The sequence below is a fragment of the Chenopodium album genome, chromosome 19 (assembly GCF_948465745.1).
Source record: "Chenopodium album chromosome 19, dcCheAlbu1.1, whole genome shotgun sequence".
Lineage (NCBI taxonomy): Eukaryota > Viridiplantae > Streptophyta > Magnoliopsida > Caryophyllales > Amaranthaceae > Chenopodium > Chenopodium album.
Window position 1 is genome coordinate 37,205,291 of NC_137852.1, and position 25,782 is coordinate 37,231,072.

The 25,782-nt window shown below is 36.7% G+C and overlaps 3 protein-coding genes across 3 annotated transcripts; 2 read left to right on the top strand and 1 right to left on the bottom strand.

Moving 5' to 3' along the window:
- Nucleotides 1-37: 37 nt before the first annotated feature.
- LOC145594312 (uncharacterized) lies at nt 38-6,331 on the top strand. The gene is made up of 6 exons (XM_081650646.1): nt 38-160; nt 215-760; nt 1,829-2,016; nt 2,494-2,773; nt 3,309-3,578; nt 6,194-6,331. The coding sequence occupies exons 1-6, from the start codon at nt 38-40 to the stop codon at nt 6,329-6,331; spliced, it is 1,545 nt and encodes a 514-aa protein (XP_081506772.1).
- A 1,066-nt stretch (nt 6,332-7,397) lies between these two features.
- LOC145595375 (cyclic dof factor 1-like) lies at nt 7,398-11,460 on the bottom strand. Its single transcript, XM_081651774.1, has 2 exons — nt 11,075-11,460; nt 7,398-9,050 (listed from the first exon to the last, which is right to left on the bottom strand). The coding sequence occupies exons 1-2, from the start codon at nt 11,285-11,287 to the stop codon at nt 7,761-7,763; spliced, it is 1,503 nt and encodes a 500-aa protein (XP_081507900.1). The 5' UTR covers nt 11,288-11,460; the 3' UTR covers nt 7,398-7,760.
- Nucleotides 11,461-12,812: 1,352 nt separating this feature from the next.
- On the top strand, nt 12,813-14,084 carry LOC145595376 (uncharacterized). Its single transcript, XM_081651775.1, has one exon. It carries the CDS (start codon nt 13,217-13,219, stop codon nt 13,889-13,891), a length of 675 nt encoding a protein of 224 aa, XP_081507901.1. The 5' UTR covers nt 12,813-13,216; the 3' UTR covers nt 13,892-14,084.
- Nucleotides 14,085-25,782: the final 11,698 nt, after the last annotated feature.

The following is a 25,782-nucleotide window of genomic DNA, read 5'->3' on the forward strand; positions in this document are numbered from 1 at the left end:
TGCTTATCTTAAATTGAACTCTCTTAAGCAAGGAACTATGTCGGTAGAGAAGTATACTAGGGAGTTTGAAAAACTTTCTATCATGAGTGGAGTTGAGGAAGCACCGGAGCATAAGATTGCTAGGTATATTGGTGGTCTTGAAAGAAAGCTTGGGAAAAAGGTTGATGTTCATGCCCATGGAAGTTTTGATCAAGTGGTGCAAGTGGCTTTGAAGTTTGAGAAGTATGACAAGGTGAGTAGTGCTAGTGGGTATCCTAAGCCTACCTTCAAGAATTCTTTTGCTCCAAAGGGTGAGACAAGCAAGCCCATTGTCAAGGATGACAAAGGCAAGGCTCCCATGCATTTTCCAAAGACTTGCTACAAGTGTAGAGGCTATGGACATTTTGCTAATGAGTGTCCAAATAGTAGAGCTATGATGATTCGTAAAATGGATGATGATGAGTACGAAGATGACGAGAGGGATTTTGGTGACCCTATATATGATGAGGAGGATGAAATTGTAGTTGACGCCGATGAGGGTCAAATCCTTGTTGTGAGGAGAGCACTTCACTCCATTTCCACCCCTTTAGCGGAAGAGCAAAGGGAAAACATCTTCCAAACTCGATGCACCATCAAGGATCGGGTTTGCAATCTTATCATCGATAGTGGCTCTTGCACTAATGTGGCTTCAACAACATTGGTGAGCAAGCTCAATCTTGAAACTACCGATCATCCTACTCCCTACAAGCTTCAATGGCTTAACAATCACAATGAGGTGAAGGTAACGAAACAAACTCTTCTTTCTTTCTCAATTGGCAAGTTATATAAGGATGAGGTGCTTTGTGATGTATTGCCTATGGATGCTTGTCATGTATTGCTTGGTAGACCTTGGCAATTTGATAGAGATGTGATGCATGATGGAAGAAAGAACACTTATTCATTCATGATGGATAAAAAAAAGATTGTACTTAACCCCTTGTCCCCCACCATCAAACACAAAGAACCCTTGGGTACGGGAAACACAATCAAAGAGAACCTTCTCATTGGGGAAAATGATATGGGAAAGGAGATAAATCAAGGACACATTGTCTTTATTTGTCTTCTTAGGGAAACACAAGAGAGTGAGCGAGAGAACCCAATCCACCCCCTTGTCAAGGAAGTATTGGTTGAGTACCATGACGTTTTCCCCGATGATCTCCCACCCGGTTTGCCACCTATTAGGGGAATTGAACATCAAATAGATCTTATTCCCGGATCACAACTCCCTAATAGACCGGCTTATAGGTGTACCCCCGATGAAGCAAGAGAGCTTCAAAGACAAGTTAGTGAGTTGATTGAAAGAGGATTTGTAAGGGAATCCCTTAGCCCTTGTTCGGTTCCGGCTCTTTTGGTTCCGAAAAAAGGATGGTACATGGAGGATGTGTGTGGATAGTAGGGCCGTCAATAACATCACCATCAAGTATCGCTTCCCTATTCCCCGACTTGATGATATGCTTGATGAGTTACATGGTTCCAAGGTGTTTTCGAAGATTGACTTGAGGATGGGGTACCATCAAATTCGTATGCGTGAAGGAGATGAGTGGAAGACCGCTTTGAAGACAAAGCAAGGCTTGTATGAGTGGCTAGTTATGCCATTTGGGCTCTCTAATGCTCCTAGCACTTTCATGAGGCTCATGAATGAGGTACTTCGCCCTTTTATTGGTAAATTTGTTGTTGTTTATTTTGATGACATACTTGTTTATAGCAAATGTGAACTTGATCAAGTTAAACATTTGAGGCAAGTATTTGAAACATTGAGAAGTAGGCGGCTTTTTGTCAAGTTGGAAAAATGTACTTTTATGGTGGATAGTATTGTTTTTCTTGGTTATGTGATTTCAAATGTAGGGATCTAATGGACCCTAGTAAAGTGGAGGCCATTCAATCTTGGCCTACTCCTACTACTCTCACTCAAGTTAGTGAGTTGATTGAAAGAGGATTTGTAAGGGAATCCCTTAGCCCTTGTTCGGTTCCGGCTCTTTTGGTTCCGAAAAAAGGATGGTACATGGAGGATGTGTGTGGATAGTAGGGCCGTCAATAACGTCACCATCAAGTATCGCTTCCCTATTCCCCGACTTGATGATATGCTTGATGAGTTACATGGTTCCAAGGTGTTTTCGAAGATTGACTTGAGGATGGGGTACCATCAAATTCGTATGCGTGAAGGAGATGAGTGGAAGACCGCTTTGAAGACAAAGCAAGGCTTGTATGAGTGGCTAGTTATGCCATTTGGGCTCTCTAATGCTCCTAGCACTTTCATGAGGCTCATGAATGAGGTACTTCGCCCTTTTATTGGTAAATTTGTTGTTGTTTATTTTGATGACATACTTGTTTATAGCAAATGTGAACTTGATCAAGTTAAACATTTGAGGCAAGTATTTGAAACATTGAGAAGTAGGCGGCTTTTTGTCAAGTTGGAAAAATGTACTTTTATGGTGGATAGTATTGTTTTTCTTGGTTATGTGATTTCAAATGTAGGGATCTAATGGACCCTAGTAAAGTCGAGGCCATTCAATCTTGGCCTACTCCTACTACTCTCACTCAAGTTAGGAGTTTCCATGGTCTAGCTTCCTTCTATCGAAGGTTTGTGAAGAATTTTAGCACTATTTTGGCCCCGGTGACCGAATGCATGAAGAAGGGTACTTTTGAGTGGACACCAACGGCTCAAAGGGCTTTTGAGAACCTCAAGAAGAAGTTATGTGTGGCTCTAATCTTAGCTCTTCCGAATTTTGATCAACCCTTTGAAGTTGAATGTGATGTTAGTGGGGTTGGAGTTGAAGCGGTTCTTGTGCAAGGAGGGAGGCCGGTTGCCTATTTTAGTGAGAAGCTTGGTGGAGCAAGAATGAGATATAGTACCTATGACAAGGATTTCTATGCTATTGTGAGGGCCCTTGATCATTGGTCACATTACTTGAGGCCTAGACCATTTGTACTACACTCCGATCATGAATCTCTCAAGTACATCAATGGTTCTCATAAACTCAATGCAAGGCATGCCAAATGAGTTGAATTCCTCCAATCATTCACTTTCTCTTCTAAGTACAAGGAAGGGAAGAGCAATTTTGTTGCCGATGCTCTTTCTAGGAGGCATTGTATGATCATTATTCTTGATGCGAAGTTTTTAGGGTTTGAGTTGCTTAAAGAGTTGTATCACGATGATGAGGATTTTGGTGGGCTGATGAAGAAGTGTGAGGAAGGGGTCGATGGCTCTTTCATGGTGCAAGAGGGTTTCCTTTTCAAGGGAAACAAGCTTTGTGTTCCGAAATGCTCTCATCGACGGATGCTTGTTAAAGAAGCTCATCAAGGAGGCCGGGCTAGCCGGACACTTTGTGGTTGCGAAAACATATGACATTCTTCGAGAGCATTTTTATTGGCCCAAGATGTTTGGTGATGTGCAAGATGTGATAGCTCGTTGTGGGGCTTGTCACAAGGCTAAGAGTCAATTCCGTGAAGGACTCTACTCTCCTCTTCCGGTCCCTAGTCACCCTTGGGATGATCTTAGCATGGATTTTGTGGTTGCTCTCCCTCGCACTCAAAGGAAAAATGATTCTGTGTTTGTTGTGGTTGATCGTTTTAGCAAGATGGCTCACTTCATTCCTTGCCATAAGACCGATGACGCTTCTCATGTGGCTACCTTGTTCTTAAGAGAAGTGGTGAAGCTTCATGGCATTCCAAAAAGTATTGTGTCGGACCGTGATCCTAAGTTCTTGAGCTACTTTTGGAAGACTTTGTGGAAGTTAGTGGGAACCAAGCTCTTGTTTAGTACCTCTAGTCACCCTCAAATCGATGGCCAAACCGAGGTGACTAATCGTACCATGTCCACCGTTCTCCGAGCTATCATTAGCAAACACATGAAAGATAGGGATCTTAAGCTACCTCAAGTTGAATTTGCTTACAACCGCTCTCATTGCATAGCTACCGGGAAAACACCATTTGAAGTAGTGTATGGTTTTAATCCCCGCCTACCACTTGACTTGTTGCCTAGTATCCCTCAAGAGGAGTTGAGCTTTGAGGCAAAAGATAGAGTTGAAACGATGAAAAGGATTCATGAAGATGTCAAGAAGAGAATTGAGAAGACAAATGAGAGTTACAAGGCAAGGGCAAACAAATTCAAAAAGCCAAGGGAATTCAATGTAGGTGATCTTGTGTGGCTCCATCTTCGGAAGGAAAGATTCCCGGCTAAGAGAAAGAACAAGCTCATGCCAAGATCCGAAGGCCCTTTGAAGTTGTGGAAAGAGTTGGACCTAATGCTTATAAGCTCAAACTACCGGGAGACTTTGGTGTTCATGCTACCTTTAATGTTGGTGATCTTGCTCCTTTTCTCTTTGAAGATGATATTGGTGATGATGATCCGGAATTGAGGGCAATTCCTTTTGAAGATGAGGGGTTTGACGCGGGTGCATGGAACTTAGTGGAAGAAGTGGAAGACATGCCACGTGTCATGACACGAAGTAGGGCCAAGCTCCTTGGAGGTCACCTTTTGGGGCTAACCATCATCAAACTTGAAGACAAGAAGCTTATCAATATATGATGCCACTACTTCATTCAGCCAAATCTCCTTCGTTACAAGGAATTTTTAGGTGATTCAAGTTGGAGGTGAAAGTAGAGTTCAAGAGCTTTCCAACGACTGGTCACATGCCAAATTTGAGCGAGAAACGAAAAAGTTATGAACGTTTGAAGTTGAGCTGTCCAGGAGCAGGGGAGTTCGGCCGAACCTACACTGTGGTTCGCCCGAACCTTCCAGGCAGTTTCAGACCTAATTTTTGCATCTTTGCAGGAGTGGCCGAACTCCAAAAGTTCGACCGAACTTACCCAGAGTTCGGCCGAACCTTTTCCCGTTTTTCTGTCAGTTTGTGCGAACTATTTAAGTTGTAAGACGTTTTTGCATATTAATTTTTGTTGAGCTTTGTAATTAAGAGACTTTCTCTCTCTACCATAATCTTTGTGATTATCTTGCTTTCTTTGTGATTGCATCTCTTGTAATCTTTGTGGTTACACCTTAATCTTAGCTTTACTTGGTGTTGGCTTTGATTAAGACCCCTATTTCATCTATCTTTGTGAATTTGAGATAGGTTTATCTTGGTTTGTTGTTTTGAACTTGTTGTTACTTGATTTCTCCTCCCTTTTACTTGTCTTTTCCTTGGTTGGGTTAATTTTTTTTTTGGTGGGAATCATTAACTCTTGATTAGATATAACTAGGTTTAGTGTATCTAGATTAGTATAAATCAGCATAGTAATCCTATTATAATAAGGGCAAATATGTAATTTTACCTTTAAAAATTTACTAAAAGAGGAAAAAAAAAATTTGTTGCAAGAAATGTGAACCACCCAAATATAGTAAATGTTGCAAGAAATAAGAAACGAAGGGAGTATAGAGATATGAAAAAGTGTATTCCACAACCCTACTATGGTTAACTAGCTAGTTTAGGCCCTGTGCTATGCACGGTAAGTCTAATAATAATAATAATAATAATAATAATATCTAACAAATAAAATTTGATAAAACATACCTATCAAACATATAGAAATTAAAGAAATTGTAGAAATTTATATTAAAAGGCAAAGCAAGAGTTTAATGGATGAACTCATGTTTTACACAAAAAACAAAAAAAAATAAAAAAATAAAAAAATAAAAAAACTAATCGTACAACAATTTGGATTCCATTAGACCATGCACATTATTGAGGAAATCTAAAAATTCTTTCTTCTTTGCAATATTTACTGTTTTATTTAATTTTTTTTTAAAAAAAATTAGAGGCTGATAAAATTACATGATGTTAAACATATTTTACCGATTGAATGATATTGGACAATAAAAGATTTAAATGAAAGACGTGAAAGTAGTGTAGTACTCCAATTAATTTTGCTTGTATAGTTCACAATAGTGAACTTGCCTTTTCATAGGCAAATTTTGTCATTAAAATAACTTGCATTATCTTTCAAAAATAAAACGAACTTTGATAAAATCAGAGAATCCATTGAAATACACAGAGAAAGCTTAAGTAAGAAGTAAAGCTAAATAAATTTTTTAGAGCAATTTTATTGATTTGTGAGAAATTGAAGGAATATTACAAGGGGTAAGCTAATCCCATATATATGGGAAGGCTGTCTTAATACAAAGAGAGAATCTAAGTTTGTTAGAGGCTTTAACAAACTCGTAATAACCTATAATGAATAGGAGGATAGGGGAAATAACAAACTTCTGTTTGAACAAGCTAGAGCTGTCAACTTGAGCTCTATTGATCTGAGTTGTTGTAGACTTGTGCTCAAGCTGGTGCTTACTGGCCTCATCACCACTATTATCAACAACCTTTGACACTGATCTTTCATAAATAGGATAAAAAATCGGTAGCCGGATTTCAAAGGCTAAGGAATTTCATGGTTTAGAATATTTTAATTTTAACATATTTCTTTTTTTTTAAATGATATTAATTTATTTATAAAAAAAAAAACTTATAAAACACCTCCATCCCTTGTTTGGTTCACAAATTCTGTGAGGTTTTAATGAAATCTCACATTAAATAAGTAATTGAATCTCACATACCATTTCTTGAATCATTTGAGTATTTATATGCAATATTTTAAGAGGACAATAAGATAATTTCACGTCAATAAAATTATTTTTAATGTACCACTATGTAGGTTGCTCAACGCTTTTTCCATCCTATTAGTGATAATTTTACACAATTTAACTCCACAATTTCACATGTTTTATTTTTTTAAATTGGAAACTAAAAAATAAATTCTCACTATTAAGAAAAATAGTATTTCATAATTTTTTCAAATAAGGGTGAGAAACACAAATTCATTGAAACTCAATAATATGTATTTGTTATTAAATCGAAAAATTAGAAAGATAAAATACAAGATAAGCAATAAAAAGGTCACAATATGGAGAAGAGTGCAAAGAGTAATATATATGGAGGTGCTCTTATTTTGTAATGATTAATTGAGATTATTGATGGCTTCTTGAGTGAATGATCAAAGTCAAGGCAACTCATCAATCCGTTTATATAATTGCTTAATGTCGGAGGATTTGAGTTAGCAAGCACTTCATGAATGTTCTAGCATTTTTCTTCCACTAGATTGTGGCAATTTCTCCAACCTTCTAGAAATATCTAGAAATTAGGATATTATACATGAGCCATTAATTTTCTTTGATGATCATGATTTACCTCATCCACTTAACTCAGAATATCTCTAGAATGTGGGCTTAAAGGATTTGGGTCACAACCAACCATATGTAAAACATAATTTTAGAGGACATGATGTATAGAAACAATTTTGTTTATGCTAATAGTTTTTGCAGGAACTTCTAACCACAAATTATGATTGACTACAGTTTTCACTTTTCAGTACAAGATGATTTTTGTCACACTACACACTCTATTCTAACATTCATTCCAGCTACTTATTTACGTACATCCTGGTATCATACCAAAAAATCTACTTCACTCTCACTTATGCAACTGTATATATGTACATTTAATGAAATCTGGAGAAAAATCGAAAGCAAATCTATAGCAGCACCAACATATACTGTTACTTATAGCCAAGAGGAGAATGTATCAAAGGAGTGGTTCAGTGTTCAGGCTTACTTTTTCTTTAAGTCATCTGAAACTGCACTTGTTGTAAGGCTGTCAAGTAAATTTTCAACCATTAGATTTAGGCCGAAAGTTGAATGTTGTTACAGAATGCCCTCTATTTCAGTTGAAATGGAGAAAAATGACCAAATGCATATTGGGTCATCTTAAGTTTTCTTGAAAATTTTGTGTCCTAGATAAGGCTGCTGGATTTGCTTGCAGTACTGCAGAGGTTTCCATGTGAGGATCACTCCCTTCATCGCACTTTGATTGGAATGCCTTGAACAGACCAGTACCTCGACCTATAGTTACTGGCTTCTCACTATTTTTCTTCCCAAGGGTTGTCCATATTGAGCTTTTTGCTACTTCTCCTGGATCATCAATCCTCAAAGTTTTTGGGATCCAAATAGATCTCTTGGAACCAGTCTCTTCAATCTCTTTTTCCTCAGAATTGGTAGGACTTAGCATAGTCCCGTCTCTTGAGTGCTTTCCTAAAGGAGAGTTTGGGCCAGAGTTCGAGTTTGTATGACTTACCTGAGATGGTTGAGCCATCAAAGGAATATTCCACGTTCCTGGTACATTGTATCCCCAATAAGGAGGTACATGATAAAAAGGAATAGCAAAGCCGTTTGGGCAGAAAGGTGGAGCTGCTATAGGTGGACTCCATTGAGTTGAGTTCCAAGGATAATGCCAAGGTGCTCCGGGGTAGCATGGGATTTGAGGGAAGGGAAGGCTGTTAGGAGCTGCCGAATCATTTAAAGCCGATTTGCTAGCATTATCATTTGAATTTGATCCATCAAAGTTGTTACCTCCATGTTCCAAGCCTACGAAACGATTGGGTATTTTCAACTCCTCTGGCTTCTGAAATCCATTAGGCGAACAATTATTTTCAGTATTTTCTGCAAGGTTTAAGATTGATGCCATAGACTCACAAAGGGGTACATCTGAGCTGAAACTGAGGACTGTGCCATTAGTTGGTAGTGCAGGGTGGAATTCATTAGGAATATCAGGCTGAGTATTATGGAGTGCTTCTGGAGTGGTGACTTGACGATAATGAGAGACTGAGTTCTTATTTCTGCGACGCCCAGCACCAACAGGCACATTCCTCATTGTACCACCAGCTGTCCAATATCTTTGGCAGTTCTTACAGAAGTGACGAGGCTGGTTGACATTGTAATTATTGTAGTAACAGAACTTTGTGTCCATACTAGTGCACCGAGGGCATGGGAGTATCTTATCAGGTTTCTTTGGAGTTGTATCTTGGAACGAACTCATCTCTGTCTTTTCTTCTACCAGATTTAATGATTCCCCTGATGCCTTTTCTTTAGCACCTGATAAAGCGTCAAGATTATCAGTGCATCTTAATGACGCAGCATGACAAGTACTCGTATCTGAAACTTCAGGTGAGACTCTAACTTGTTTTGTTTGAAATGTCTTTCCGTCTTGGTCAATCTGATAATGTAATGAAAATAATAACAAAAAACATTAGAACCAGCTATTTTTTATATGTAATGAAATGTTCGATGCTATATCTCAATTAAACCCTTGCTCCTTCCTTCATATATCAAATAACCAGAAAAGTTTTCACTATTAGAAAATCAACCATAATTCATAATCAAGTTATATCCTTTATTGCAATAGATCAGCTTTTACTGCCCAATAATAGAAGATTATCATGATGCTCAAACACCGAATTCCAGTAATATCAATTCTTTGTCAGTCAAAATGGCCAGCATAAGGGAACAAATATGAGGTTCAATTTTTCTCAGTGTGTTAGTGTCTTCTGAGACTAACCCATGAACTCATTGATATTGATTCATTAAAAATTTGAATGAATTTAGAAAAGTATCAAAAGATAACAGCATGCCTTTTCCAGGACTTCCTTACGACAACCTACGCCTTTAAACCATATACTTTATCATAGCATAATTGTACATAACCTCGGTCATCTATTTTTTAAAGAAACTATAACTTTGATTATTTGTCTTTCCATGATATAATCAGGAAGAATGTATTAAAATTGCAACCATTCAACAATGAAAACTAGCTTGACTCACCAGTATATCAGAATGCTAAATATGTTGAATTAGCAGAGATAACTCTTGACATCTTGGGAAGTAAATGCGAATATTTTGATCCCAAAATCTGATGTACAATCGATGCAAGAGGAATCAAATCCAAAGCGTATAACAATATACCTACAATAACTAACTACTGACTCGATATATGATCAATGATCATCATTCCATTCCAGAATGGAAAAATTTATCATTTCCATTCTAGCTTTATCCCTGTTTATGCACAATTGCACATCACCACTTTGCATATTCTTTCTTGTATATATATTATTGTGTGCCCACCACAATACAACATACACTCCTTCCCGAATATGAAAGTTACAAGTCTTACAACTCTACATGTCATAAATTTTCCGCGCAAAAGCACAGATCATCACATTCTAGTATTCTACCACAAATATCACCAATACATTGATTACAATTACGATCAACAAAACAAAACCTCCCATCAATACTCCATATATAAACAACACTTAATCTACCTCCCTAAATCCCTCTATATGTAGCCCTATTACAAGTTTGTTATTCATTCACCACCAATCCATCACTCGTGGCAGAATCCTCTACCCATAAGACCATAAACTATAAGGAATTGAAGCGCCAATTCAATCCCAAGATTACTAAAGCTACTTCAAATCTCACAAACATAGGCTAAGTCATAAAACTTAATTCAATTAGCTTAATTTCACCTCCATTTCACTAACATAATTCTTCACGAAGCATCGCTATTATAATGACACAATGAAGTTTAGTGTAACCACTTTCTGATACAAAACCAATTTCATTATGAAATCTCAATACATATACAGTAATTGGACAAGTACTAATGTAAGCTATAAATATTAAATGTGATAAACATAACAATGATATGAAACTTTGCAAATCAATATAATTAATCAAATAATCAATGTAATTAGACTAATCCCATTAAACTACCATCTTATTTGCTCTATCCACTAATTATCATGGGAATTCGACCTTCTATTGTTACTTACATACAAAATTAACATGTGCCATTTTGTTAGAATCGTCCGAATGTGCAACATCCAAACCTCTAATTTTCACATCTTATCTTGTACTCCGTCCCTAAATTACATTCCTAGTTCTAGCATTTATATAGAGAAATAGGAATGTAATTCAAGGACGGAGGGAGTACGTGATTATTGATTAAAGATATAATTGATCAAACATATGCGCGTAGAATGCAATTAACTATTTAATAATTAATATAACAAAAATTTCATAACCAATCCACCCACCCTCGAACTGATCAAACAAAGAACCATAACTATATTATCATTAAACATTTCAACTCAAATTCAATAAATTAAAAATCAATAACCTACAATTCATTATACTAATTAATAAAAAGATGGAATAAATACTAGATGAATTTACCTTGTTAATTTCTCTATCTCCTGGAATACTATTTTCATCCTTATCCTCTGCATCAATTTCAACATCATCTTCGTCTTTGTTGACATCATTATCAACGTCACAAGCATGAACTTCAGTTTTTCGTGACCAATTAATCGGGGATTTGAAGGGAATTTCTTGCAATGGAATAGTCTTACCAAACAGCTTGATTGCAGGGTCTTTTATTTCTGCCATTGTTAACAAAAATAAAAATTGAAGCTTTTTGGTTGTAATTTATATATTACGAAGTATTATTGTTTGACAATCCGCAACTTAGGAAAGAAAGAGAAAGAAAGAAGAAAAGGGAGGAAAAAGTGCAAGAATCTGAAATGCTTAATTTACGGAAGCGAGGAAATCTAAGACCCACCCTTTTTTGGTGTGTGTTTTAGCCGCTTTTGGTCTTTTCTATGATTCAGAGACCTTTACTATAAAATGTTAACTTTCGAGGTTAGTTGTTTTTTCTAGTGTGTGTATGTGTTTTTAGACTTTTATTTTTATTTAATTTTTTTTTTTTTTGAGAAAAATGTGTGTGTTTAGACTTTAGACTTTAGACTTTAGACTTTAGAGAGATAATGAAACTATAAACTAGAGGGGGTTATAATAAGAGGAATCGAATTGAGTCTATCCTGACTTACTTTGACGGGCTTTGCTTGATTTTGTTTAAAATCTTTTTGTAGATATAGGACAAGTTTTAGTTAATTTTTTGCTCGGCTTAAAAAACTAACTAAACTCCGTCTAATTTTACAAAAAAAAAAAAAAGGCAATCATTTCTAGCCCAAATCTTAGTCCGGCGTGGCTTGCACCCAAAAGGTCACACACTCAAACCCAAATAATCACATCAACTCAATCCAATCAATTCAAATAATAAACAAATCATAGTAACTAATCACCAACTAAAAACAAATGCATTATAAAGACAACAATTATAGGAGTATTAAATTGCAAAGAACACACATAAATTATACATGAAAAGTTGTTTCGATGTTAAGAGTAAAAATAACGGGACAGTTTGGTGAATCTATCTTATACTTCTCTAGTCTACAAAGGTTCACAAACCCACCAACAAGTATATTCAATAAGAGATGATAGATGTAGAAGAGCGAAAGTGAAGAGATTACCAATTTTCGTCTAGCAATATTTCTCGATGAACTTGAGCTTCATCAAAGGAGGTGAATCCGCTCGTGCCAAGTGGATGGGAACTGTTCACCAATTCTATAAACTATTCCAGAGACTAGAGAGTGAAGATTCACCTCCTTCGATGAAATAAGTGGCCGAAAATTTTCATTTAAGACATGCGTCGTACCTAACACCATAGTCGGTAGTATTTGGTTACTATGCAAAATTCAAGGTGCTTAGTGCACCTAAGTCATAATTCAAGGTGTTGCGACCAAGTTTGACTTAAATATATCGTTAGTCAAAGTTGTGTATTGATAAACCTGCTAGTCAAATTAAGACGCTTAAATAAAAACAAAATATATATATAAGTGATCCGATAAGAGCTTAAAATATGAAATGGAGGGATATATGTGGACTTTTTTCACTACTAGCTCGTATTAAGTAGACCACATACGCGTTAATGGGCTAAAATGGTAACATCATCATCGTCAAATTATAGGCCAATATGCACTTGGCGACTTGGCGTGTATCAGTATGTATGAGTATGACTCTTTCGCAATCACACACCAAAAAATCAATATAATAATCGATTAAACTGATGTGATCACCATTACTTCTCATTTCACCCCTTTATTTGTCGTCTCATTTCTCTTTCTTCTTCCTTTGAAAAACCCCTCAAATAAGCCGGCTACAGTATCCAATCCAATAAATTGATCATCTTGATTGAATTTTTAGTCGGTTGATTATAGATTGAGTTACCAATTTATCTGTATTTTATCAATCGTGGGTAAAGTCAAGGTTCAATTTTGCCGGGGTTCGATTAATTCAGGTGCACTTGACCCAATTCAATCATCACTTGTTCTTCCAATTTTGATCTGATTTTGAGTTTAATTTGATGGGTTTTGATCTAATTTGGGGATGAACTACTGGGTTTATGGTTAATTTTAGTTTCTGTGAGAATTTGATCATCTGGGGTTGAATTGAATTGGATTGGATTGAATTTATCAGATGGTATATCAAAATTCTGTTGATCAATCTAGTACGATGACAGTTTCAATGAGTCTTACTGATACATACATGAAATCAAAGCAAAGTAATCAGTTTTCGAAGAATCGAAAAATACCCAATTCATCTAATCATCAGATTTCATCAAGTTGTTGTGAATCTCGTTTTGCTGTTCTTGATGTGATTACGTTGATTTCTGCAATTGGGGCAATAGGGTTTTTGCTGTTTCCCTATGTTAGTTTTACATATATGAAAGTTGCTGAGATTGCTGCTTTAGTTTGTTCAATTCTGAAAGATGAAATTTATGAGAATCCTGTTATTTATGGGTCATTAGCGCTTAGTATGGTGTGCGTAGGAATGGCTGCTTGGGGGATTGTGATGTGCACGACTCGAAAGTGTGGGAATTCGGGTTGTCGTGGTCTTTGGAAGGCTGCTGAATTTGATATACAGCTTGAGACTGAGGAATGTGTAAAGAACTCGAATTCGATGGCAAAGGATGGTGTTAAGAGGGGTTTGTTTGAGTTGCCCCGTGATCATCATCACGAATTGGAAACCGAGCTTAAGAAGATTGCACCCCCGAATGGAAGGGCTGTTCTTGTGTTTCGCGCTAGGTGTGGATGTTCTGTTGGTAGGATGGAAGTTCCCGGTCCTAGGAAGGCTCGAAAGATCAAGAAGTAGAATGTGTTTGTACTCTTTTGATTTCATGAATATACTCAATAGAAAAGTTGAATAGCACAGAAATGTTTGTTTTTAAATAAAGTTGATGCTAATAAGTTGTAAGAACTACATACATACAGTTGGTCATGCTTACAGTGGTAATAGAACTATCCTTCTTAATTATCTTTTTATATAAGCTCATGATATTTGTTTATATCATAGTGTTTATTGTTTATATGCTGCTCATTTTTCCAATATTCCAAGAGTTTCATGCTATTGCTATCTGTTCTGATCCCTCCTCTGACTACGAGATTATGATTTTTTTTTTTTTTTTCTTATTTTATGTGTTTTCGGTCTCAATGTTTGCAGAAAGGCTTGTTAGTGTTGAATTTTTTCGTGTTTGGCATAATTCAGTTTTGTTGTGGTTCAGATTGAGGAAGAAATAAGGGGAAAACAAATAACCTCATGCTTTTGGTGCTATATCAGTTTGAAGTTTTCATTGCTTTGAGCTCCCTTGTCAACTCTGTATATAAGACATGCTTGAAAGTTGTGTTCTACTACAGTGTTGTTTAGCTGTCACATTCTTCGAAACCAGCTTGTTTTTGGTTTGATCAAAGTGTGGTGTTTCAGGCAACCTTTAGATTAGTGTCTGTATTAATATATACAGGATTTTGCACTTATGAAGACTTAAAGGTAATCATTTTTCAGATTGATCACTTGATCAGCCCCTGTCCTGTTAAAGTCCTTCAGTTGAAGACACCTTGATTTCAGTCTCATGTACTACTGCATCCAATCTTGATATCATTCATTACCATGGACTACAGCTTCCAATGCGTGTGCTTGCTTAAGTATATGCCCTTTGATAAACATGTGCTACTCCAGGGCATGTAACTTCAGCAATCCATTGCAAGCATGTCCTTTTCTGTTTTCTCAATGTATATGCCTTTTTGTACATGTGCTTGCTTCGTGAGTGATTTACTTGAATGCTATGGAAGATGATGACTATTAATGTGTCATGATTGGAAAGTTGTGTGACTTATAATCTTGGTTGGAATTGTATAATTCGAAAGTTGCTGGTTCTGTAGCTTTTATTGGGCAATGGAAGGTCAAACAGTTCTACAAACACGGTATTCTTATTTCGCAATATTACTTGTCCAAACATTATGCGCTCCCTTTTCTAGCTTGTTTCTGTCACTTCTTTAAGTTATTACAACTATGGTTTTCTACTTCTGGTACACTTACGGTAGTTTACATGGTTACTGGTACAAGGATTTTTTCCAAATAAATGGTGAAACTGTCCATATTGTTGAGTCATGAGTTATTCCAGCTCCAGTTACATGTCACATGTTCATGATTAATAAAACAGATACAGCGAGAAGTTAATTTGCAGGGGAAGTGTGCATAGAAAGAAAAGGATTGAACAGGCATATTGCAGAAAACTACCGAACTAAGCTCTAAACCACCAGGTGGGTTACTAAATGTACTTTCCAGTAAAGTGGACCTGTCGTACCAAGTTCCATGTTGAAATTCCTGCAAGTATAGCATCAATATTACACTTGAATGAGAACCTTTCTGCTCGTTTTTTCCTTGAATGTGGCATATATTGACTGCAGAATATAAGGTCATGTCCATTCAAGGTGCTGGGAGAAAGATTAGCTTAATCCAGGCATTACTGAATGCAAAGGTAATCTTTCTAACCTTGTTTAATGTTTACTACCGCTTTATTATTATAAAATTAGCCTTTGCTTGGCAACAACATAAATACTTCATGATTCTCAGTATTCTGGATTATTATGGTGAGTGATTCTTCAGGCGGAAACTGAGATAATTTATCTTCTCTCTTGTCAATTAATTTTTCTTTTTTTGTCAAAAAGCGCATTTTGAAACTAGGCTTGACTTGTGCTGTAAGATTTTTCTTTGGTTCTGTGACTAATTGCATGAAATGTTTGAATGTCTGCCAGTTTCCGTAATGATAAGTCCATTTGAGTTTTAACATGCAATTCTAGCCAGTCCTTACCCTTGATAGTAATATCTTTGTGGAAGTAATTTTTCCGGAGACATTGGTCCAGGCGTCCAGCTAACAGCAGAAGATATATTTTAAAAAAATCCTTCTCTTGTTTGTGTTATAAAATGCCATGTGCATGATATAGTTTTCTGTGATAATTGTGATGTAGATTCAGGAATCATCTGTCATCTGTGATAAATCTATATATAGATTCGAGAATCATTTGTGCGATGTTTGGAAACTTCATTAAATCCGGTGGGTTAGCCTACACTCTACCAACTCATCAGTTTTCACTAAAAAATCTGTTGTTTAAGGATTAGAATAAGGCGGATCCACGATATCTAGGTATTTAGCTAAGCCAATAAGGCGGATCCACGATATCTAGGTATTGAGCTAAGCCAATACTTTTTCTTACAATAGGAATTACCCTCTATGGCCAGTCGGCCAGCAAAGATGAGTTTTATGCTGTACTCTTGTACGCCGTATTATCTTTCTAGGATTGAATCTTGATATTTTAAATCCATTAGGTGGAGGATTTGTTGGAATGTTCAAAATTTAGAAAGTTTAATTAGTCCATGAAGCAATATAAGGTGAAACAGTAAGTTTAATGGTTTAGGCACAAAGCACCAAATAGCATTTTTCCAGTTCTGTTGTGCCAATTTGTCAAACTGATATTGTTGAGTTTACGCCTCTTGGTTGGACGATAAGATAATACACAAATGATGTTGATGTTGGTTGTCAGCAACTCAACTGATTATGCCTTCTATTTTGGTGGTGTTTGATTGATGTGGCCTGCCGAAACTAAACTTGCTTCTAACGCTAAAGAAGTGAGTAATCAGTCAATGGATGCAGAAAGTTCTTGCCGAGTGATAAAAATGGAGCTGATCTCACCGTTGTTTGCATTGTATGTGGTTGCCACCACGACTTATTTTCCCTAGGAAGAAACTTCAAGGTTGTTTCTGATTCTGTCTTAAACAGATTTTTGAGCAAACATACTGTCCTCAAGGCTTCCAATTCGTCTTACAGGGTTTACGCGAATTTACTACCCTTAAGGCTTCTGAAGGCCACTCATCCAACATTCTTTGTAGCATGCAAGTCGAGAGTTGATCATATGGCCTTTTACTTTTTGTTCAAGATGAATAAAGATGTCTCACCACGCATCATCGTTTATGTCAGTAGTGATGATTGATGAATGTAATGTTCTAATTTCTGAAGTTAAAACTAGGAAATTTTGCCAACAATCACTATTTGAATGACCATCTTTGAGAACATCTACTTTTATTTATTTATTTATTTTTTTTTTTTTGAAAAATCTACCACAAAAACACAAATAGTTTGAGTAGTATTACCACATTTAATGTTTTCGGCAAAAATCTCCATTTTGGGGGCATATTTTATAAATTGTCTTCTATTAAATGACAATATTGCTCTACATTAACCTTAAATTGGATAATACACTTCAATTGCCCAAAATCCCCCAATTTCGTAAAGCCTTTAATTCATTTTTATTTTATTTTTTTTGTTATAAACCCTTTTTTTAAGATTTAATTGAGAAATTAAATCAACTCTAATGCAAAATAAAAGATAACTGCCCTATAAGTGTGTTTGATTGTCGAAATTCCTTGCTAGTGCTGGACTTTTTTTTTATTCTTTCGAATGTATGGAAATTAGACCTAGCGATCCTCGACTTGAATGACCCGACCCGCGACCCGAAATCATTGATCCAAAAATGACCCGTACTCGAACCCGAATGGACCCGACCCGAAATGAAGTTGACTCGAATGTGACCCAATGCCCAAAATGACCCGACCCGAATGACTTGACTCGAAATTGACCTGAAACCCAAACTTGATCCGACCCAAAGTGACTTGAAATCCGAAGCGAACCGACCTGATTTTAACCCGAATTGATAGACCCGAATCGTCCTGACCCGAAATGACTAGACCCGAAGTGACCCGATTCTTGAAGTGAATAGAATGAAATGATTAATTACTCAGTTTAGGGCTTTTTTCTTTTCTAATAAATAATATTCATGTTTTAATGATTTTTTTAACGATTTGACCTTCGTTTTTTAACTATTTTTTTGTAATTGAATTAATTTTGGTGATCTGACACAAACTTGGCCCCACCCAAACTGACCCGACCCAAATTGGCCTGTCCCAAATTTACTGAACCCGAAATTGATCGAAAATTGGTTCTAAACATTAACCCGATCCAAACTGACACGACCCGAACTTGACCGACTCGAATTTGACCCAAAACCCGAATTGACCCGACCCGAAACCGACCTGAATATTTACTGACCCGTTTGTCAGGTCTAATGGAACTTATATTGGTTTGAAAGTGATCGCACCTTCCTCCCGTGAACAAAGCTCGACAGCGTATTATGTACAAAGCCCCCCTCACCTCTGTTTAATCATGCAACCCAAGATTAAAAAATAATGTCAATAAAGATTAATAATATTAGAGTAGGAATTTTACTTCAAAAAAAAAAAAAAAAGAGCATGAAAGATTTCAGGTCTTGATGATAACCTGACCCGAAGCAATTCACACCCAAAACTTGAATCGAATCAATCTAATCCTAAACGCAATCTAAGTGTGGTCGAGACCTAAAATGACCTGACCCAAGCCTGATTCAATACACCTAACTAGGGCTGGCAAACGGATCAGGTCGGGTCGGGTTCGTGTTCGGGTCAGTTCAATTTCGGGTCGAATACCCCTGACCTGAACCTGACCCATTTAACTTTTCGGGTTGAGAAGCTCAACCCTAACCTGATTTTTTCGGGTTCGGGTCAACCCGAATCTGACCTGATTTTTTTGGATCATTTTTTTTTCGATTAAGAATTTACTTAAAATTTCAAATCTAATATTTCCCATTTCAATTTTAAATATTAACATCTTACTTTTATTAAGAAAATCATTGAGAAATAATCAAATTGATACCATCAACAAATTAAAAGTGTAGATAATAAACATATAACAACTGCACTTCTCGAAAGAGTCTTAAATAATAAGATACCAAATTAAATTACATTACATAAGATCTAAAATTAAAAAAACATAAACGTGTCTCAAATTTCAATGATTTGCGGAAATATCATTTAGATATTGTTCGATTATGATGAGGTTGATGCTTGCTGTTGCTAGATCAATCGAGCGGTAGTGAATCAACGATGAGGTGAGGCCGATGAAGCAAAGAAAGCGTGATGTGATGGTGGTGAAAAACGCCGACGGATTTTCAGAACAAATTTTCAGAAAACTAATACATAAAATAAAAAAAAATACCTTGGATTGATGAAGGATAGGTTGAGATAACGAGAGGAAGTGTAGATTGATGAAAAAAAAATCAAGGATTAAATAGAAATTAAGGTTTGAAAAAGGTTGGAGAAGATTTTAGGGAATGAAGAGAGAGAAAATTTAAGAGAGAGAGTGGAGGAGAGGAGAGGAGAACGGCTGAGTGAATGAGAGAAAGAATAGAGGAGTTTAGGGTTTTTGATGTTATTAGGTGGGCTCATTTCCAATTTGGGCTGGGCTTATGATATATTTAGGCTTTTTTATTTTTTTTTTCGGGTTATGTAGGTCAATTTCGGGTTGGAATTTTCAACCTTAACCTAACCCGTTTAAATTTCAGGTCGAGTTCGTGTCAACCCATTTAAGTTTTTGGGTCGAAAACCTCAACCCAAACCCGCTATTTTCAGGTCGGGTTCGGGTCGGGTTTTCGGGTCGGGTCACTTTTTTCCAGCCCTACACCTAACACCATCTCAATTTTCCATAGTTAGTTTTCTTTGTTTTTAAACACAACACAAAGCATGGATTACTTTGGCCAGGCCCTAAATATATTACAAACTACTGTCCATTGGTTTGAATAACCTAAAATGCAAACCAAGGACTATGTACAAAATACTAAAAATGCAGGAAACATAAAGATTGTTTTTACATCGTAGAAGATGACTAAGAACAAAGTTAGGGTTCTACATGGAGCTATATAATACCCTGTAGAGCAGCAAGATCAGACTCATAAGCAGCAAGGACACTAGTAGGAACAGTGTAATGTGGCACATGACCTCTGTGCATGCGCATAGCCAACTAGCTCAAGTAGTGTGCAACTAAATTCCTCTCTCTAGGGATGTAGCTTAGAGTGATAGTCACGTCATGGTTCCTCAGGCATCTTCTGATGACAATCACAATAGCAGCCAACTCATGGTGCATGTTGTCAGGCTCCTTATTGATCATTGAACGGACAGCCTCAGCATCTGTTTCCACCTCAAGAATTCAAGATATTTGACTGGAAAGGCTCTAACAAAGTTAAGTCCTTCTCTTAAAGCATATAGCTCGGCCTGGACGGGGGTTTTGGCATTGTATTTTCCGGAGAAGCTAAAGTACCACTCTTCCTTATAGTCCTGAAGACACCTCCTCTACCAGCACCTTCATCCTCAGCATACTTCCAAGCTCCATCTGTGTTCAATTTGATGTACCCAAACCTTGGTGGTCTCCAAGGAATGGATCTGTCAACAAGAGAACCTTTGGCACAGTACAACTTTTCTCTTGAAGAACCTGCCGATTGTCCCTGTAAAACAAAGGTGTTGATTTGATAATCAACTATAAATATGTTGAAAACAGATTTACAATTGTTCTCCTCTTTGTTAAAAATGACCCCATTTTGAAGTTTCCAAATCTGCCATATTCCCATAAGGAAAATGCATTTCCATTTAGAAGTCTGTGAAAAATTGAATTTAAGCCAGTCGTTCCAATTAGTATTCATAAATATAGAGTAGTTGAAAGCTGGAGGTGGCTTGAATTTATGAAGTATCATTTTCCAAAGGATGATGGAAGAATGACAGTCCCTAAGCAGATAAATAAAATTCTTTGACTGCTCATGATATCTGCAACATGTACTATAAAAACCAGGAATTCTAAAAGCAAGAGCATTAGTAGTGGGGAGAATAGACAATACATAGTTCCACATGAACATTTTGTATTTAAAGGGAACCCTAATCTTCCATAAAGTTTCCAATTGAAAGAGAAAGACAGATGAACAGGAAAAGGGTTGGTGTCAAAAAAGTAAGCTGATTTAATAGTGAATACCCCTGAAACATGGTGAATCCATCTAAGCTGATTAGGAGTAGAAGAAGAGTCCGAAGTGGATATAGGAGTGTTTAGAATTAGAGGGATTATATAAGGAGGAAGAAGACGTCTTACATTATCCAAATACCATGAAACATTCCTAAACTCTCCAGTGGCATCTAGATTGGGGAATATCCCTAGAAACCAACTTATACAAGGGTGCCTCCCCCACCCAATGAGGAAACCAAAGAGAGGTATCTTCACCATTGCCAATTCTGATTATTAAACCTTTAGCAAGCATCTCCCTACCTTTTAAAATATCCTTCCACATGGGAGATTGAGAATTATTAGAGCAAGCATCCAGTAAGTCCAACCTTCTAAAGTACTTATCTTTAAATATTTTAACCCAAAGTTTGTGAGGTCGGGTGAGAATGATCTAGCCCAATTTGACCATAAAAGAAAGATTCCATTTTTTGAGAGATCTAACCCCTAACCCCCCTAGATCTATAGGAAGAGTAACATTGCCCCATTTTGTTCACGGAGTATATCTAAGGAAATGATCAGATTTGTTTTAAAGAAACTTTTTGCATTGTTTCTTAAGGTCAGTGGTAATAGAAGAACGAAGGATGCTAGTCTGCATAGAATGAATACGATAAGAATTCAACACTGATTTGATTAGGGTGCATCTACCAGCCATGTTCAGGAGTTTAGCCTGCCAATCCTTAATCTTGTCAAGAGATTTTGCTAAAAGATTCCAAAAGTTCCCTTTTTTCAGTTTATTGGAGCTAATATTAACACCTAGCTACTTGCCAATGGAAAAGGAGGACTTAAAGTTTGAAATGATTTTAAGTTGAGACCTATTTTTTAAGGGAAAATAATACTAGACTTTAAGTCATTAATTCTAAGGCCTGAAAATATCCCAATTCATTCAAAATTGAGAGCATGTTGTAAAGATTAGTATTGGTAGCTGAGCCAAATAGAAAAACATCATCAGCATAGAATAGATGAGAAAGATGATAATGTTATAAAATCTTCAAAGGTTTCCAAATGCCCTTAGCTACATTATCCTCAATCATTGAAGAAAGGCCTCCATGCACAACACTAAAAGATAGGAAGAGAGGGGGTCCCCTTGTCTTATCTCTCTAGAAGGTTTAAAACTATCAGTTATTTCACCATTTCAAAGGACTGAGATAGAAGTAGAGGAGACACAGTTCATGACAAGCTTGATAAGAGGGTCAGGGAATTCAAAGCTAACAAGTGTATCATGAATAAAGGACCATTCTAAGCAATCATAGGCTTTAGCTAAGTCAAGCTTCAAGGCCATAACATTTTTTCCTTTTTTGCATTTATGAAACAAGTGAGCAACTTCCTTGATTAGAATTATATTATCTTTCATACCCCTCCCTTTGATGAAACTAGATTGAACAGGACTAATAATGCGCCCAAGAACAGATCTAAGCCTAGAAGAGTTGAGTTTGGTGAGAAGCTTGTAGATGGTATTGCATAAACCAATGTGCCTAAATTCAGACATTATGCTAGGGTGATCCTTTTTAGGGATTAGGTAAATGAAAAAATTGTTGATATCAGAAGGAAGTACTCCATCCCTGAAGATATTAGTAATAAAAGTACTAATAGAGGGGTCCAAGTCATCCCAGAACTTTTGATAAAAAAGTGATTGGATTCCATCAGGACAAGGGCTTTTAGTGGGGTCCATCCTAAGCAAATTGGTTCTTACTTCATCAGAATCAGGAAAAGCTCACATAAAAGAGCTCTCATCACCAGAGTTAAGTTTGTGAATAGCAAAATTGGAAAGGAATGATCATTGGATGAAACAACACTAGTGAAAGATTGATGAAATGATTTCTAGCTAAAGTTTTAAGATCAAATTGATCCTCAATAAGGAGTCCATTAGAATCAGTTAAAGAAAGAATTTTTTTCCTCTACTTCTTTTAACTTTAGCAAGAATATGGAAATATTTGGTGTTGTAATCACCATACTCTTTCCAGTTTAGCCTGCTTTTTGAGCCCAAATCACGCTTTCCATTATGTACACAACACTTATCTCATGCAACACAGATTTTTCTAGATTGACCAGGAAGTAGGAAAATTGCTTTGCAAGGACAAGCTGAATGCCACTAATTCTAGCAAGCAAAATTATTCTTACTCAAATTTCCAAATACATTGGAATTCCAATCATGAATATTGTCCAGGAAGATATATCTTTCTTCTAAGAAAGGTAAGAGAGTTGAGCTGGAATTCCAATTAGACACAAAGTAAGACTTAAAGTGTGAATGTTACAACTTTACACCTTAAGGGAAAAGGACCCATCAAATTTTCAGGAGCTAAAGAGACAAGGATTGGATTATGATCAGAGAAACTTCTAACTAAATGAGTTACCTGAACTTGTAGAAAGAGCTCAACAAAAGAAGCATTTTCTATAGTTAGTTCTCTATCCTTGAGTAGATAAGAATGTATTATCTTTTCAAAAACAAATACTACGTATAGAACAATTGAATACTATATATACAAACAGTGGAGTGTTTTGGACGGGGGATTGTTTTGTAAGGCGACTACAAAATTATACTATCTCCAAAACATATTATATGCAAATTTTACCAAAAATGGAAATTTCACATAAGATGCAACTATCCCATATTTTCCTTTCTAGTAAATTTTTGTAAATGAAATTACTCGAATACCCTTACTCAAGATATCATAGCCACAATTAAACAACTAAATTAGAATTCATTAGAATAATATTTTAACTTAATTAACATAATTTTTTTTTCACCAAATATAATTCACCCAAAACAAAATTCAATCTATAATCAACCTAAACTAAAAAATTCCATGCATCCATGTTCATCTTCCATAACTTCTCCGACCACCACCGTCTACGTCACCAGCCACTGCCACCTTTAACGTCACCGGCCACCACCACCTTCAACGTCGCACGCATTACTCTCTCTCACTCTCTCTATCAATATCTCTTTCTCTCTCTCTCTCTCTCTTTCTCTTTATCATATCTTCTCTCTCTTCTTTCTTAATCAAATCTTTAAATCTGATGGTTTAGGGGTGGCTGGGCTTGTATTGGGTGGTTTACGAGGTTTATTTTTGGGGTAGGTTCGAGTAGATCAGGGTGAGGTGGTGGAAGGTTTTGACTGGTTTGGGGGGTTTTCGGGGTGGGTTCAAGCTGGTTTAGGGGTGGTTCAAGTAGATCGGGGTGGTTCAGGGCTAGTTTGAGTAGATCGGGGTGATTTTTTATTGGTTTCGGGCTGGTTAAGATATGGGTTAGAGTGAGTCGGGTGGTTTGTAGTGGTTAGGGTGAGTAGTGGTGCCGATGGGTTGGTTTTGCAGTGGTTCAGGGTGAGTGGAGGTGGTGCCGATGAGGCTGCGGTTAGGCGATGGTGGTAGCCTAGTGGGGTGACAGTGGTTGGTGGGGGGGGGGGGGGTTAATTATCTCCATTCTCTCTCCTACCCTTAATTACATACTCTTTAATACATTAAATCACTATTATGAAACATTGTCTTGCGTTCCGTGAGAGCTCCAAAGTTGCATAAAATATGTTCCGAAGGTAGTAGGTTATTTTATGCCTAAATTTTCAGATGTCTGCAGGTTGTTAGTTATTACAGGTTATAGGTTGCTTCGAGGTCAACGACTAGGTTATCGGAAGTCATGGGAAGTTAAATGAAGATATTTCCAAAGAAAATTCTAAGAGAATCCAAGTTTGAATAAGTCAAGAGAAGTTCCATAAAAATAGGAACATAATCTCCAACTAACTATTGGCAAAAAACAAATCAAAGGATAATGGATAAGAGCATGAAGAATGTGGCATGAATCTCGAAGCTGAACTTGGCAACTATCTCCGATTGTCAAGGAATCATCAAAGAAGTTGTTACAAGACTTCAAAAGGCTCTCTTATTATAAATAGGATGAAAAACCATTGTTAATACACAAGATATGAGCCCTAAGCATTATATTCTACAACCATTTGCAATTAGCAACTAAATTACTGATTCATTCTTGATTAAAAAACAACCTGCATTGTACCTGTACTTAATTCTCAAACTAGTAGATTGGTGGACTCAACACCACTCGCAGTTATTACCCTTATTCCCGGGGGTTTTCGTGTCATCATCTTGCATGTGTCTCTTCTTCCCTTTCCCCTTTGTTCATCTTTCGTAGGTTATTCATCCTCATTTATTGAACCTACATTATCATTTGCATATTAATTAATCTAGCTATTGTCCTATTGAGCCTGGTCGAATATGGCAATCAAATTTTGGCCTAAACAATTATCACTCATAAAAATACATAATTTTGATTAATAAATGAAAAAATTATTATGAATTATACGATCTTTGGCCAGTTCAAAAAATAAATAAAACGACCTCGATTAACATGACTTTTGAGTCGATCCACCCAAAATAGAATAAAATTAAAATGGTAATCTATATAACTGGTCAAATGTGATACATGTCGCAATTTAATTTGTTAGAATTTCTAATTTTAATCAATATAATTTGGAATTTCCTTTTTATAAGAAATTCGCCTCCAACCTGTTAGCCTCCCTCCACCTCTTCATCCACCTCCCCCTTCACTGTTTCCCTTGCCGACTAGCAGCTAGAACCCCTGGTGGTAGGCAAGAGACGGATAGATAAGGGCGTTGATTCATTGTCTACTTTTTTGCTGGTGGCGAGGTGATGTTCTTGTCAACGCAAGTAGCTAGAGGTGAAGCAAGGTGCATGTAGTGTGGTTGTTATTGCAATTGTTGCTAGGTGAGGTGAGGTGGAAGGTGAGGCAAGGTGTTTATTGTTGTTGTCATGGTGCTGAGTAAGTGGAC

What these genes read in the sequence shown, in the direction of transcription:
- LOC145595375 (XM_081651774.1), bottom strand. Translation starts at nt 11,287, where the DNA reads ATGGCAGAAATAAAAGACCCTGCAATCAAGCTGTTTGGTAAGACTATT. An exon ending in GAGATAGAGAAATTAACAAG is followed by an intron (nt 9,051 to 11,074) that starts GTAAATTCATCT and finishes TTACATTATCAG; the next exon opens with ATTGACCAAGACGGAAAGAC.
- LOC145595376 (XM_081651775.1), top strand. Translation starts at nt 13,217, where the DNA reads ATGGTATATCAAAATTCTGTTGATCAATCTAGTACGATGACAGTTTCA.
- LOC145594312 (XM_081650646.1), top strand. Translation starts at nt 38, where the DNA reads ATGTCGGTAGAGAAGTATACTAGGGAGTTTGAAAAACTTTCTATCATG. An exon ending in CCTTTGAAGTTGAATGTGAT is followed by an intron (nt 2,774 to 3,308) that starts GTTAGTGGGGTT and finishes TGCTTGTTAAAG; the next exon opens with AAGCTCATCAAGGAGGCCGG. An exon ending in ATGATTCTGTGTTTGTTGTG is followed by an intron (nt 3,579 to 6,193) that starts GTTGATCGTTTT and finishes TATAATGAATAG; the next exon opens with GAGGATAGGGGAAATAACAA.